Source organism: Orbicella franksi, unplaced genomic scaffold (assembly GCF_964199315.1).
Source record: "Orbicella franksi unplaced genomic scaffold, jaOrbFran1.1 SCAFFOLD_214, whole genome shotgun sequence".
NCBI lineage: Eukaryota > Metazoa > Cnidaria > Anthozoa > Scleractinia > Merulinidae > Orbicella > Orbicella franksi.
Window position 1 is genome coordinate 22,194 of NW_027671003.1, and position 15,807 is coordinate 38,000.

At 38.7% G+C, this 15,807-nt stretch overlaps 2 protein-coding genes across 2 annotated transcripts; both read right to left on the reverse strand.

The window, feature by feature from the left end:
* Positions 1–3,412: 3,412 nt before the first annotated feature.
* Positions 3,413–4,480, reverse strand: LOC145476745 (trace amine-associated receptor 8a-like). Its single transcript, XM_081455429.1, has one exon. The coding sequence runs from the start codon at positions 4,478–4,480 to the stop codon at positions 3,572–3,574; it is 909 nt and encodes a 302-aa protein (XP_081311555.1). The 3' UTR covers positions 3,413–3,571.
* A 3,594-nt stretch (positions 4,481–8,074) lies between these two features.
* On the reverse strand, positions 8,075–9,149 carry LOC145476742 (adenosine receptor A2a-like). Its single transcript, XM_081455426.1, has one exon. It carries the CDS (start codon positions 8,951–8,953, stop codon positions 8,075–8,077), a length of 879 nt encoding a protein of 292 aa, XP_081311552.1. The 5' UTR covers positions 8,954–9,149.
* Between the last annotated feature and the right edge of the window lie 6,658 nt (positions 9,150–15,807).

The window sequence follows — 15,807 nt, forward strand, 5'->3', positions numbered from 1 at the left end:
CAACTGCGGTTTAAGTGGCCTGGCGACATGACAGACGACAAGCTAAGGACGTATCCTGGCGTTACCACTTCTGACTAGGCGGAACACGATAATTATTTCAATCGCGCGCACGCATTAACTGTGGAGGAATTAAAATTAAAATGCAATCTTTAAAAACCGAGTTGATTCGACCAGCAGCCTGCGTAGCAGCCGTTTCCTTTCCTTTTCCAGGCGGAGGGATCGAACAAGCGAGAGAGCACGCGGGCAAGCGGAGGAGCGCGCCTGGGGTGAACATTCGCTCGCAGTTTCGTTCCCTTCGCGTGCCTTTTTGGAAATGCCTCCTACGCAGGCTATTCGACTAGTAAACTCGTTGAGTATCTAACCGTTATATAACGAATTGCTGAGCTTTTCTGTCTTGTGTTTTTTTTTTTTTAATTTTTTGTTTTGCTCTATCTATTTTCCCTGCCAAAATGGCTTGCTTGAAGACCTGTTATTGGCACAAAATTGATTTGCCTTGTCAGATAACAGATGATTCGAGACAAAAACGGACTCCAGTAATTAATCGCTAATAGTTAACCAAGCGCATTGTTTATCCTGATCCAGTTTCTTTTCAAATAAATGATTTTGTTTTTATGTATTATCGGCTGAAAACGCCGTACACCCCTTACACTGTACGGACCGTCATTTGTGTATTAAGGGCGTAAATTGCATTTCGAAGAGTGCATAGCACCTAGCACGCATCTCATTTTATATAACATGTCGAATTATTCTCGCATTTTGATTGGTTCTTATACTTATAATAAATTTGAGGACAGACGAATCGATAATATAACGTCATTAACATTCTTTTATGTTTCTTCATTATAGAAGGTTTTCACTGTCACGCAACGAAAAAATAAATCGAAAAGTATTCAGTGGATAAAGTCAAGAAATTTTAATATGATAGGAGACAGGTAAGGGAGACACCTCTCCAAGTTTTGGGTCTCTGCGTTTTCCCAAACTTCAGATATTCGTCGAAACGTTTTGCGCAAATTTACAGAGCCCGGTATGGAGCCGCCATGTTGGTGGAGCTCTGTCCTCCACCAACATGGCGGCCGGAAAATAGTGCAAACATCTGGAACTTACTTTGGTTATCTAGGCGACTGATTATCTGAACTGAACCAACAAACATTTACCCAAGCACTTTTCCTAACACTTTAACTCCTAAAAAGGCTAAAAATCACTAGATAAGTGTATATTTTTCCATAAACGCGATCGGAGTGGTATGTCACGCACCGCCATAACTCTGAGCTGAAAAGTTGTAAACAGATATAAGTTTAGATCCCCTTATGCCTTAAGAGGATAAAAATTTTCGTGGCTCTTTAGTTTTGGATTTTGGAATTTGATGACGTCACGTGAAAACGATCTATATGAAACAAATAGTGTCCATGTTGCCGTGCCGGCGTCTGTTCAGTAATTGATCACAAAGTCATCTAGCCTGCGTAGCAGGCGTATAAAGGGGAGGGGGTGGGGGAGGAGGAAGAGAATTCGGTAAAAAAACAGACGAGTGGGAGGGGGGAGGGGAAAAGGAACGCCTGCTATAAAGACCCCTATTGGTTCATTTCTGCGGTCGTTGGCGGCAGCAAAATTCTGATTGGTTAATCGGACAAAAGGACGGGTGAAGTAATGCTGGCTGATTTGAACGTCGTCGCTCGTAGTGAATTCAAGTTAAAAACGGAGCAAGAAGTTGCAGTAAAATCTCCTCTAGATGGAAAAGATGTATTAGCGGTGTTGCCCACAGGATACGGCAAAAGCCTCATATATCAAATGTTTGTTCGCGCCAAGGACTTTGAACTGAATGGTAAAGCAACGATTCTGTTGATTTAAATCTTTATCGACTCTTGTGCTGCATACAGCTTGTTCGTTAAAACTGTACAGTTCAGCTGCATTTCTTATTTTGCCACCACAAGATCTACAGACCCGCTCTGAAAAGTTTTCGTCTCTCGTTAGTGAAAACCCAATCGAGCCGCAACACTCAGCTAAAATCAGCCCGACACTTTCTTCTCTGTCCGACGGCGAAAATATATTTTCAAATGACGCTCTTCCTCCTCCAGAAGTAAAGGTTACTCCACAAAATCTGCAGCTGCTGATTTTTTGAATGTCTATCTTTGGTTTTCTTCCTCTTTTACAAACCTTTGTGGGAGTTGCTGACATTACGCGGCCTGAAGATTTTCTCACAATGGTCGCTGCTATGAATATTTTTTCACGCCTTCCCATGTAAAGTCAGTCATGCAGAAAGGGGCGTGCCTTATTCTGATTGGTCATTGAACTAACAGCTCTGTTAATCCGGTTACCGTAAAACAGTAGACGGAGATGCAAAAGAAGCGGCTTTTGTAGCAGGCGTTACCTTCCCCGAATCCTCTTCCTCCTCCCCAACCCCCTCCCCTTTATACGCCTGCTACGCAGGCCAAAAGTCATCTAAATGTGGTAAAAACATCAGCGTCGAAAAATTCGGCTATCACCTCGTGTGCCACTTTTTTGTCTTTACCACATTTTGGCATTATCTGTAATCAATTACTGAACAGGCGCGGTTACTACTTAATTATCCATTTGGTTTGCAGCTTATCTTGTTGGCATCTATTTAAGGGAAAGTATCTGACTGGTGGTAACACGTCCATTAAACAATCGGGGTCTGATTATCTAACGTTTTCGAGAAAAAGCACGAACTGGTGTGAAGGCCGGGTGCCCACTCTATGATAAGAGGAGGAACCTGAGGTCTGGCATATAGCAAATCATTAAGCAGGATCAGGGGGTTTGCTACCATGGAACTTTAAATCTGTGCTTTCAAAAATGGCTCGGTAATTCACGAATAAATCCTGCCTTATGAAGTGCACCAAAGTGTGGCAAATACAAATGACTCAATTTACCCATTAGCAAATGAGTTGAGAAAAAGTACTTGAAAATTGGTCATTTATGCTAATATAAAGGCGCAAGCTTCCAATCTATAGCGAACAAAACATATATACGTATAACATCTGTAATTTTGCTATTTAGACAGACTTGACAATAGGTGATAACAGGGGTTAGAAACCACATGCAGATGATACTACGTTCAGCGTTTGTGTGAGTGTGCACTGGCTGACTGTGTGTAAATTCTGGCTGCGCGAGGGCGCTTCGTGTGCATGCCTCAGTAAGTGTAATATGTGATACTAACTTGAAGCCAACTTGGTTTATATATCACTTGATCTTCTTTACATATCTTAATAGATTATATTACAGTTGTGTGCTTAGTTACCTGGCCTATGAATGCAAGCGAGGCTGAAGGTGACCTTGCTTTGATACAAACTTCTCTGCTTTTCTCGTTTAAATGCCAGCTTGTTAACGTTAGCATAAGAACAATTTGATTTACACAACAAAAGCAGTGAGGTCTTTATCGATCAAAACAAGGCCGCCTGCAGCCTCGCTGCCATTCAAATGCCAGGTCATTGAACAGACAACTGTAAAATGGTCTAATGGCTGTCTGGATGCTCTAACTATTATGGCTGTTCCAGACAGTCAGAACTCTAAGCAAGTTTTTATTTCTCGAATTCTTTCTTTTTATGTCCGTTAAATTTTAGTTGCATTCAGCACCTGAAATATAGGTTGTTGTTGCTGATGATCTCACTCGATGGTTGTTTACCTTACTGATAAGCTTGCTTATTTCCTCCTTAATGTCCTTCTTCAATAACGCGTAAACAAAAGGATTCACTGCGGAGTTTAAAACCAGTAAGCAAGAGACGACCTGGCCCGCTTGATCTGGCATAATATGACAAGAAAAAATAATGCACAAAACTAAGTAATTGACCGCTACGTAGCATCCCAAGAAGAACACAACGAGAGCAATTATGAAACGAGCTGTGTTGTTTTTCCTACGTTTATGCGAGTTTGAAAATTCGATGGAGTGGTTAGACTGAATTTGTTGTTCTATTGCAGCTTCTTGGCGCGACTTTGCACGTGCAGCAACCAGGATACGAACGACAGCATAAAAGAGTAGCACACAGCAAATAATGTCAAAGGCAGACACGCCAGTTAGTTTTATAACAGTTTGAGCAGTGTTGGAAGTTATGACGTACATTCCCACGAGAAGTGACAGCGAGATCGCAAAAGGAATCAACCATGCTATCAAGATAACTATTCCAGGGCGTCTCTTCGTCATTGAGTTATTGTATCTGAAAGGATGAACGATGGCAATGTAACGATCCCAAGTCAAGGTGCAAAGATTTGTGACCGAAGAGTGAAGGAAGAACCAGAAGAATGCCTTTTGCACCCTCAAGTTACATGCCATTGAGTAATTGCAAAAGTAACTCGATGGAAAAACCGCAATTCCGACGCCAAAGTCGGCTACTGCCAAGGAAAGGACGAACAAGTTGGCCGAGCGTAAATGTAGTCGGCGAGTTTTGGAGACGAGAAAGATTACAAAGCCATTTCCTGCTGCAGTTACGATTGAAAGTAGCCAACCGAATACATTGAACCAATGCTCCATCAAAGCTGCTATATTGGTAAACAGTAAGCTTATAGTTTGAGCAGTCCTGAACACATCAATTGTTTGTTAATCAGTTTACGAAAAGGAAGGGCAACTTATTTTTATGAAGATGATCCTCTCATAAAACTACCCATGAGATCGATGCTATTTTCAGCACAATAAATTTGCCAATGACATCCAAACATGGTTGTCTTTCAGTTTCTGCGATTCTTTCAATTTCTGCTATACATATGTGTTTTACGTATAATTACGTGTATTACTATACATTGAACTCACTATCTCTTTTCTGATTGGCCGTAAGCGTACAGTGAATTTTCGAAATCAGCGCCTGTGACGCAGATTATACAATAATCATGTCAAGGACACTCAAGGTCACGGGTAATCATGTCAAGTTCGCGCGCTTTGTGTTGCTTGCCGTAAGTGAAGAAGCAAAAAAATGACTTCCATTTCTTTTGTTCAATGTATAATAAATTATTAGATTCGGTTTTTGTGATATCCAGAATAATCAAGGTCTCGGTTAGGGTTTTCAGCCGAAGCCGAAGGCTGAGGCTGATAACCTACCTCGAGCTTGATTATTCTGGATATGACAAAAATCTCATCCAATAATTGTTTACAGTAGTAGCTAGAATAGTCATGTGCCATATCAGTTCCCCATATCGATCCCGATTTACTACAAAGCCATCGAAGAACCGCACTGGACAATTGAACTTTGAATGCCTTTGATACCCATCAAATAAGAGGTTAAAGCACTTTTTGATAACTGCACTTGGGAGTCGGCACATGCCTTTTGATGCGCTCAGGAGATTAGTAATAATAACAATGACGAGGCCAACATTAAGTCCTGGACTCCAGAGGCGCCTCATCTGTGATCTCAACTCGCGTTCTCAAAGGCCGGCGGTCTTTGCGGCTCTTATGTTTACCTTTGATAGCATAACCGTTAAAGGCGATATAAGATGTGTTGGGGGAAAAGTGGCAAGTGCTATCCGTATAGCATACATGATCAAAAAAAAAAAAAAAATTTTGGGACTCCGAGACCGGTTCAAAAATGGTTAAAATCATATACTTAGTTTTATGAGAGTAATATTCGATTATTACCCAATAAGCCATCTGACTATTGCTTGCATGCTTGAAGGTTATGAAATGCTGTTTTTGCTCATTAAGGAAACTCAAGCACAATGACCTATAACATATAAAAGCCGTATGAAATTTCCCCTTTCACACTACGCCGGAGAAATTAATTTGAAAACGCAACAATCACCGGTCATTTTCGATTTGTGTTTGAGGAAAACTCGGTCAGGGGAATCACGTGATTATCGTGACGTCATCGTTTTCGAAAAGCTCCGTTTTCAACATGTTTCCCTCCACACTAAAACGCAAAGCCAGCGTTTTCAAATTCTGTCCGGTTTGAAGAACGTTTTCGAAATGCTCCGTTTTCATGCCGTATTAGCGTGGACGGTAAGCCAAGCCGTAGAAATAAAGCTGTGTTTTCAAATTTCTCCGGCATAGTGTGGACGGAGCCATACTTAAACCGAAGAAAACTAAAGATACCGCTCACAGTGAAACGGATAAATTATTTACCATGCAGTACGTAGTTAAATCAAACCACTTCAACGCAATGAGGTTTAGTCTTGCTAATTACCAAAGTCGGCTTTTTAAAAGCATTCTGTATTACTACCTGCGATGTAAATAATATTTCTGAAATTCAGCCATAAAACAAAACTTGTAAACTGAAAAAATTGGATCAAGAGTGTTGTTTTAATTAACATAACATTGAGGGCGTCATGCAGTGAACATGCAATACGGAATGAAACTAAAAACGTCAAGAAACCCCAAAATGCCAACCAAAAAAATGTCTGTACTGTCTAGATATACTGACATACGCTTTAGAGTTGTACTGTATTGTATAACGTAAACTGCCGCTCGAAGCCCTCTCTCCCTCCTCCGCTAATAAGCTCTCCCGGAGTAGGCCCATCTACCTGTAAATCTCAAAATAGATTCGGTTGTAAGTCCTCCCCGGATATAAACCCCGTCTAACTTTGCTTGTTTTGAATTTGGTTTATTATGATGTTTCAGAGCTTAATTACCAGAGAAAATCCTATTTCGATCAACATGTGCTACTATAGCTCGTTTCGACGTTGTATAAGCCCAGGGCATACAAGCGGTAGTTTACTGTATGTCAGGCTGCTGGATATATTTGAACAGCACTCCATTTCGGCAATCATTTTTTCACACGTCCAGTGTCTCCAATGTACACACAATTGAATCTCTTGACAATCAATATCAACAATAGTCAAGAATCAATATTAATGATAATCGTTATCATATATAACGAATAAAGCGAAAAGTAATCAAAACTCCCGGAATAGGTTTTTGATGCTCAATAGTTTAGTGAAATACGCTTTTTAGTGTACAATCTCGGTATTTTGAAAAAAAAACTATCTAAACAGACCTTGCCTGCGTAGCAGACGCTACCAACCGCGGGTTATCTACGGGTAAATTTCCATCTGCTGCGAAGATAATTAAACAGACCACGCTTTGCGAATGCAATTTAAAACAACGGATATTCCACTATCTACGTATATTTCTTTTATTTTATGCACTTGACAGACAAACAATAGAACTAAGAACGAAATGTAAATAGGAATATCTTATAAGAAAAAACAAAACAAACAAAAATGGCGAGGAGACCGCAAAAAATATTCAGTTCATATGCAATTAGGCCTCCTCAGTTAACATCAACTAAATTTAATACACAGCAGCAATCCATTTGAGTTTCACTTAGTTACTTTGTCGCGTGATCACCTCAAACAGACCAGTTAATCGAATCTTAAGCAAGCGAAACGTAAATTATTATAATCTAAAGAGCTCATTTTCCAGTTTTACAACAGTCGACGGGTGGCTGTAAAGCTTTTGAAATCAGTATACCCAGACGTTGCTATGGCTGTGCACCTTAATTTAAGAGACACTATATCATGGTTTCGTTGCATTTTGGTCAAAACCCTGCTAAACTATGACTAGGCACGCTCGATTCCTTCGTACCCAAATTACTTATGCACACTGAAATAAAAAAAAATATATTGAGTGAATTGGGAGTCAATTGGTGTAGGGCCTGAGCAAATGCGGCGGTACCAGGTTTTAGCTTTTTTTTTTTTTTCTAAGAACGACCTTTATTACTTCAACTTGAAATCACCGGCCTTAGACATGCCTACCTCCATCATTTTGACACTCCTTTTATTGTTTCATTGCTCTTATATCTTATAAGAACTTTTTAACAAACACGGAGTATTGCGTTTTGGTTTCCATCAAATGAAAATACGTAGTTGTGAATGAATTTGAGTTTTCGAGATTGTGATCATGATTGAGATTGAGATTGAATGAAGCTATTACCGGATGATTTCACAGGAAAACAGAAATACCTGTGTCGTTCAGACAAAGAATATTGCTAATATAATTCCTGCACTAATTTGTCCATAAAATTTAACTTTGGTACCAAATACTACGTGACAACAAGAAAAAGGAAGGTCATCTTGTTGCCATACTGGTTGTGTCCGTTTTAGTTGCTACCGAAATATCATTTTTTAAATTTCCTGTATATCATATATATGTAGATGGTTCATTTAAGTTTCGTCTGCAAATAAGTCTTTTTATTTCTGTCTTAATGTCCCTCTTCAAACACGCGTAGACCAAAGGATTCACTGAGGAGTTCAGAACCAGAAGTAAAATGAGGATTTGGCTAGCGTGAACAGACATATGGCAGGAAATCGTAATACACAGAACCAGGTAATTCACAACCACGTAACATCCCAGGAAAAACAGGACTATGGTAACTATGAAACGAGCAGTGTTGCGCTTCTTACGTCTTCTTCGTGGAGTTACGGCTTCCATCGATGAGTGATTAGACTGAATCTGCCGTTCTATGGCAGATTGTTGGTGTGACTGCGCACGAGCAGCAACTAGGATACGACCAACAACATACGAGAGCAGCGCGCAACATATTACGTCAAAAGCAGACACGCCTGTTACTCTTAAAATTTTCAGAATAGTTTTTGATTCTGTAGCATAAATTCCCACCAAAAGTAACAGCGAGATCGCAAACGGGATCAACCAAGCCATCAAGATAACCATTCCAGGGCGTCTCTTTGTCATTGAGTTATTGTATTTTAAAGGATGAACGATGGCGATGTAGCGATCCCAAGTCAAGGTGCAAAGATTTGTGACTGAAGAGTGAAGGAAGAACCAGAAGAATGCTATATACATCCTCAAGTTACACGCCATTGAGTCATTGCAAAAGTAACTCGATGGAAAAACGACGATTCCGACGCCAAAGTCGGCCACTGCCAAGGAAAGGACGAACCAATTGGCTGAGGAATGAAGGCGTCGATTTTTGGCGACAAGAAAGATTACAAAGCCGTTTCCTGTTGCTGTTACGACTGAAAGTATCCAGCCGAAAAATGTAAGCCAGTACTGTACCATGTTTGCAGCGGTTCGTAACTGATGGACTTTTTCAGCTGTTCGTTTGGAAGGAAGAACTACTCGTTTATGTTTGGTTTTTCACCTCTTGGTAGTGCGAATTGATTTGAAATTTCCTACCAATTTTCTACACTGAGTGCAAAGTTTACATGTCGGTTATGCCTTCTTTCTGGGCTGGCGCCGCTGGTTAAAAAGAAATTAAGGGCGTTTTTAGAAAACGAAAACCCTGATCAATAATTAAAAACAAAAATAGTACCTGTAAAATGCATTATCATAATTATTCCGGAATCTTTATGTCGATTATACATTATTCGTGAGTAGTTTTTAGATGAAAAGTTCTTTTGATGATGTATGTGGAATTGCAAATGATCATCAACTCGAGGAGAAATTACCCACAGACTTAATCTGACTTTTAACGGTTAGTAGAGCGCAAAATTAACCAAAACGAAAAGCAAACTCAATTAATGTTTCTTGGCTCTATTTTTGAAGGCCCTTGTTTTTTTTTTCGTTGTTGTGTAAATGCTGTATATTTATTTATTGTCTCGTTTGGCGCCATGAGTATGCATTTCAAAGCCAGATGATAATGTGAAATTCGTGATGAATTCAACAATGGATCTTTCTGAAAACATTCTGGTAATTCGTTGCAAAGATGAAAAAGAAACCGCCCGTCCAAAGACAATTCTTGCGGGTGCCTTTTTGTTAGCTTTGTTAACATGTCACGACTATTTCACAAATGTTTTGCCAAGTTTTGTTTACAAAAAATCGCAAATGTTCACGCAGGGAGATTTCTAAAAGGTTTGCCTCCGGCCTTATCTTCAAACTTGGCAAGTTGGTCTATCGAGAGCAAGCCATGTAAACTATTGACTATATCTATGTAAATTTATATACCTTCATAAGGCTCTTATAATTTCTTTTTTCTTTTTTTTTTTTCTCGTGGCATGCCTGTAAACTAGCTTTTTAGCTAAGCGTACCGACCACGTTAAATATATTGATTGATTGATTGATTGATTGATTGATTTGACACCGACAATAAATCATACTATTTAACGGATGCAGGTCTATGCAGATTAATCTAGCCATGGCTGCATGTTACAATAATTTGCTCCAAATTATTTTCTTCGGGTTTTCTAAATAAAACGATCTTAAAGCCGGCTTTTTCGCCAACGTTTTCGATGATTGCCAGTTTTATCATGGTTCAGATCTTCGAACAATCGGAATATTGAAAACTTTAAGAACAACAACAAATACGAGTACAAACAATGATCACAATTTATTTGTTTGAGATTGTTCTGATATCTCATAGATAATAGAGAGCTTTCGAGGGACGAAGGCGACGCAGAGGACGATGCTGCCCCTTGTAAAAAATTGATTTAGGTTTTACCTTCGAATTTTGGAATTATCTGGATCTGCTAGGTACGCCTGTTGGTCTTAAAGCTTGTACAATTTCAGTGTGCAATAAAAGAGTTAATTCCAAAATTAGCCGAAGTGGTTAACTTTCTCGAAAACATACGGAAGGTGGTTATAATAATAATAATAATAATAATAATAATAATAATAATAATAATGATAACAAAAAAAATTAAAATGTGGTTTCAATTTCCGGAACGTTCCTGTGACGAATGCAACAGCATTTTCCGGAATTTTCTGAAAACAGGACAACCTTGCGAGGTGTACCGAAATTCTCGAAAAAATTCTTACCGGGAATTTTCGTTCCATTTGACTTTCCTTCCGGAATTTCCAAAATTTTTGGCTTTCGGAAAATTCAACAATTTCCGGAAAACTTTCTCAGGAAATTTCCGAACCATTTGTCCACGTTTCGAAATTTTCTTAATTTTTGATTGAATGGAAAGCGCCCAACATTTTCTGGAATTTCCGGAAAATAGGACAACTTCGAGATTTTGGAAATTTCTTACCCGAAACTTCTGCTCGATTTGATTTTCCTCCCTGAATTTCCCCAAATTTGGTTTTGAATGGACTTTGTCATGCATGGCCGGTCTCGCGCTCAGAACCTTGCTGTAAAATTTGCTTACTTGTAAAACCACTGCTCTTCAGGCTTCTTTCCTTAAAAGAATTGTAAAACCCTCCAGAGCACCATTTGCAAACTAGCCTCTCCCAACAAATTCTCTATTCTGAGTATTTTTATGAATTTTTGGGTGTTGCCTATTTCACCTTATTGGAAACCTCTTTTTACATAATCATGCCTGGTGCTCTCTGGTAACTGTTCGTGCCATCATTCGCAATTTTCGCTTTTTTTGAGTGCCTTTTTATTTTAATTTTATTAGATTTTGCTTCGGTCTGGGTTTGCGCCTCGCACGGGTCACATGTCCCGTTCGCGTCAACCCCTTTCATTATTTATTTCTCAAACTAATTAATGATTCATCAAGTTTAGACAAAGCAAATCACGACTCTACATAGATTTTTCCGATTTGACTTCTTTCTCTTCTCCTTAGTTTTAGTTTCGATTGTGAAGATATATCAAACACTCAAGACAGTGTTTGACCACATTTCCAAACACCTCGAAGTTCGTCTAAAATACCCCGCTGCGCGTCTTACTTTCAACTCTCTTCTAGGCGTTTGGAAATGTGGTCAAACACGGTCTTTTGTGTTTGATATATTAAATAATGACCAATAAAGCTGAATGATAAATTAAAAGCGGCTTAAAGCTCTTCAAATCTTTTTAAAGACTACTTTGTAATGAGGCTCCACCTTGGTACTGAATCTAGTAAGGTGACCTCTAGATTATTTTTCTGGCCGTTTCGACTCAGTCTTCCCAACCAGTAAGATTGTTCATATCCAACTTAAACCAGAGGATTCACTGCAGAGTTTACAATCAAGAAAAAATTGACGACCCGGTCAGCTTTCTCAGGTATACAACTCGAAAATGTAAAATAGAAAATTACGTGATTCACAGGCAGGTAAAAATTTCCAAGCAGCCGGTTTTGGAGGTCGTGGCGTACGTTCCCACGAAAAGTGACAAGGTGATCGCAAGGGGGATCAACCATGCTATCAAGATAACCATTCCAGGGCGTCTTTGAGTCATGCATGGAGGTGTTGTGCTTGAAACGGTGAACAATGCCGGGCGATGTACTGATCCCAAGTCAAGGTGCAAAGATTTGTGGCTGAAGGGTGAAGGAAGAGCCAGACAAATGCCATGTACACCCTGGAGTTACACGAGTAATTGAGTAATTACAAAAATATCTTGACGGAAAGACGGCAATTCCGTCCCCAAAGTCAGCCACAGCCAAGGACCGGTGGCCGAGGAATGAAGTCGGTCAGCGAGTTTTGGTGACAAAACTGAAAGGATTACAAAGCTAACCGTTTCCTGAAGCTGCAGCGATCAATAGTAACCAGCTAAGATCATTGATCCAAATTTCTATTTAATTATGCGGTTCTACGAGAGGTTAGCGTTTTGTATAAGCAAAAAGCCAGGTTCTTGCTATGATCGAACACTTCTTTTCAGAAGAAATGTCGGTGCAGATGTCTTGTGATCACTTACCTGACAACTAATCGTGCGAATGGGCCATTTCCCAGTTGCCTTTCGCGTCTGTTTCAACTGAAACGAGTCCTTGTCCAATTTTTTTTTTTATGAAAATGAGTTCAGTTTATTTGCACTACGAAAATGAACGCGCGAGTGAACATATTTTCCTAGATAGGTTTCTGTTTTTGCCAGTTTTATAGCATATAGCATGAATAATTAAAGATCTATTTGAAAGAAAAACTTTATTCTTAAGATGCTCTTCCTTAATGTTCGTAAATCACCTGTTTCTGGACTCAAGTAAGGTTGCCATAAATGGATAATATTCCGAAATTTGGCTTGAGAGAAAAAGAGATATTTATTTCGAAACGAAAATGAAATGAATCAGTACTAATACAGCTTGAAACGGAATGTATCGGCGGAGCACATACTTACCATTTTTCATTTCGAGTCTTGTCAGCTATAGTTTCTGTCATAATGGGAGAAATATTTTCTATACAATTTCTGATTGTACTAGCCGCCAGCTACTCTCAGTAGTCGTTGCGACCAGCAGATCGAGAAAACTCTTTATTTTTCTTTAGTTTCGTTTACAGATTGTTTGGCTAAGTATGGATCTAGCTTACAGGGTCATAACTGACCGTAACCTTGAAATGCGTATTTTATTTGTTCTTTCCTGACATATATATACTGTTGCGTTGATCTTAAATCGCAGTTAATTTTTACGTCAAGAATTGTAATATGTTTGCGTTTACCCCAAAGTTGGCAAATAAAAAGAGACTTCGTTTTCTGGTAATTGGTCGTTGCCAGCCGCTCAAAAGCTTCACAAACTCAGGTCGCTCACTAGTCACAGTTTCTAGTGTAATTTATCTTACGGTACTGGTTGGTCGTGGTTTTCCACTTTTTCATTTCCAAAAGCTGGTTCAAGAGCAGATCCTGTAAATTTCAATTAACCGAAGTAAATAACAGTGCACGCGTTAGGTTTTGTGCAAGTAAAATATTACTATAGCTGATTACTGACATAAAGTCCAAGACGAGTTGGAAATGTCCGGAAACTTTTCAAAGTTTCCAACCCAAGTACTCGACTTCATGTCCTATGTCATAATGAATGGTTGGCTATAACCTGCCAATAATGACAGTTGACACTATTTCCTGTGGAACTGAATAGGTCTGAATATACTGAGTATCCTGCATAAAAAGGTTTGTCTGTCAGTTTGTCCGTAAAAGCAAACTAATTGGAGACCGCAGGGATTTTTTTCTACAGCATTTTACGACGTAGGACTGAAAAAGTATATTTTGTAAAATCTACTCATGAGACATTTTTCGTCGACACTAGTTATAAATTGGTGTTGACGTTAAAATCATAATTAATTTGTATGAAATCTTACGCTTGAGAACCTTATCCGACGCTGACTTGCTGTTGTAATAAGGACAGGGATGGTTTCATAAAGACTGTAGTTTCAGCTTGTATCCGGATGAAACACTTCTGGTTGTTGTAATGATGTAGATTCAAAATTAAAAAGTTCTGGCAGAAAAAAAAAAGCGAAATAAACTTGTACTTTCACTGTGTATTGCATGAAAAGATGACGTTGCATTGTGGAATTTTTAAAAACGTGAAATACGACTTCATCGTTCTGCATTAGGTCTGTATCCATAGGACCATCACGCTGACGGTTAGATTACAGTTGTAAAACAAGAAGTATATATTACAAATATCGCTACTTTGCAGGTATTGCCACAAAGCAAATATACAAGAGTTCAGAAGTAGCTAGTCAGATTCGGGTATGTTGTCAAGGCGTAGATTTAGTTGATATGTATATAGCAGTTTATTTCTTCAGGGTTAGTTTGATACAATTCAGCTAACAAACGTTGACTTGATTAGTTTTTCCCAAAAAGTAAATACTATTATTTTGCGAAACTAGGTGTTTTAAGCTGCCCGCGGGTCGGAAAACTAAAAGAATATGAAATTATTTCGGGTCTTCTTGTTCGTGCAAAAATTTGCAAAATTGGGCAAGTGTAGTTAGAAGTGGCAGCGCATGTGCTCCTGAAACCAAACAGTTCGTAAAGAAATTACTCTTCTAGATCCCAACACTGAGAAACATCTTCCGTGTTGTTGTTGGTCGGTTTTTTTTAGCCGCGAGGCATCTTAAATGAAAATTGAATAACTAAAAAATGTATTAAGATTCCCAAACAATTGAAATACGGAAATTCTCCAAGGTACCTTAAATAATCTCAAAATATGCTTCAGGAAATACGCAATGTTTTCATGGATCAGCGATCATTTTACGAAGACGTAAACTGGCGTCTCAGTAACCTTCTAAAAGATCTCAGTTATAAAATTAAAAATTTGCTTACTAAATATTCTGAGGAAGAATATTCATGAATTATGTTCGTCAGAAATGTAGTAAATTACTGCAATGTCTCGATGTTCACTGCCCTGTTTCTTTTTCCAAAATTAGAAAATGCTCAGTGCTGCAAGAAACTGCTTCTCCTTACGGCACCGTTTGAACGAAACAATCTTCCAGGTTATTAAGACCTTCTCTGAGATTTTTTGTAATCCGATCTGTTTCTTCTTCGCTTCTGAATTTTCGGTGGCTACTGTCCACCTTCATGAGAGTTGCAATACGAAAGCTCGTTATTGCTCGCGCTACAACACTGCTTCCCGAGTAAAAGTTCCCTCCCTTAATTAATTATAAAAGTCGCCTTTTTGTAATATAATACTTTATGCCCTCATCTTCTCTATACCCACGTTTGCTCGAAAAAAAACGCTGAATATATTTTCCTGAATAAAACTATGTGATCTTTTTCATATCACCGGCTAAGTGAAAGAAAAGTAATAAAAGTTAAAGACGATGTGTTCTTAATCAAAGCAGCTTTAATCAAACGGAATCATACACATAATGTACTTAAAAACTGTGAATCTTATTGTCAATCCAAATGCCTTTGTACATACTTGTAATTTTCTATGGAGATATATGTACAGTTCTAGATCTCTATAAGATTCTTTCTGACCTTCTTTGTTTATACAGAACTAAATTTAGGCAGAATATGAAACAATGAACTCCCAGCAGAAGGATCCAAACGACGCAATACCACCACGTGAATTTATAGACAAATACTGAGTGAGAACAGTGCGTTGAACTTCTTACTGGTCCGACTCGATTTAATGATGTTTCGGCTGTTCAGCCTTGCTCAGATAAACGTTGAAAACTAAAAACTAAAAACTATTTACACCATTTCAGAGTCATTACCATGACACACAATTACGTGAACAATAATTAAAACGAAACAACCGTCCCTTAGTCATTGCTATATTATGCAGCGATATTTAAATTCCTTTTCATTCTCATGCAATCTCTTTAAGAATAGTGCTTTTGTGTAAATC

Coding starts and splice junctions, on each gene's coding strand:
- LOC145476742 (XM_081455426.1), bottom strand. CDS start 8,953: ATGGTACAGTACTGGCTTACATTTTTCGGCTGGATACTTTCAGTCGTA.
- LOC145476745 (XM_081455429.1), bottom strand. CDS start 4,480: ATGGAGCATTGGTTCAATGTATTCGGTTGGCTACTTTCAATCGTAACT.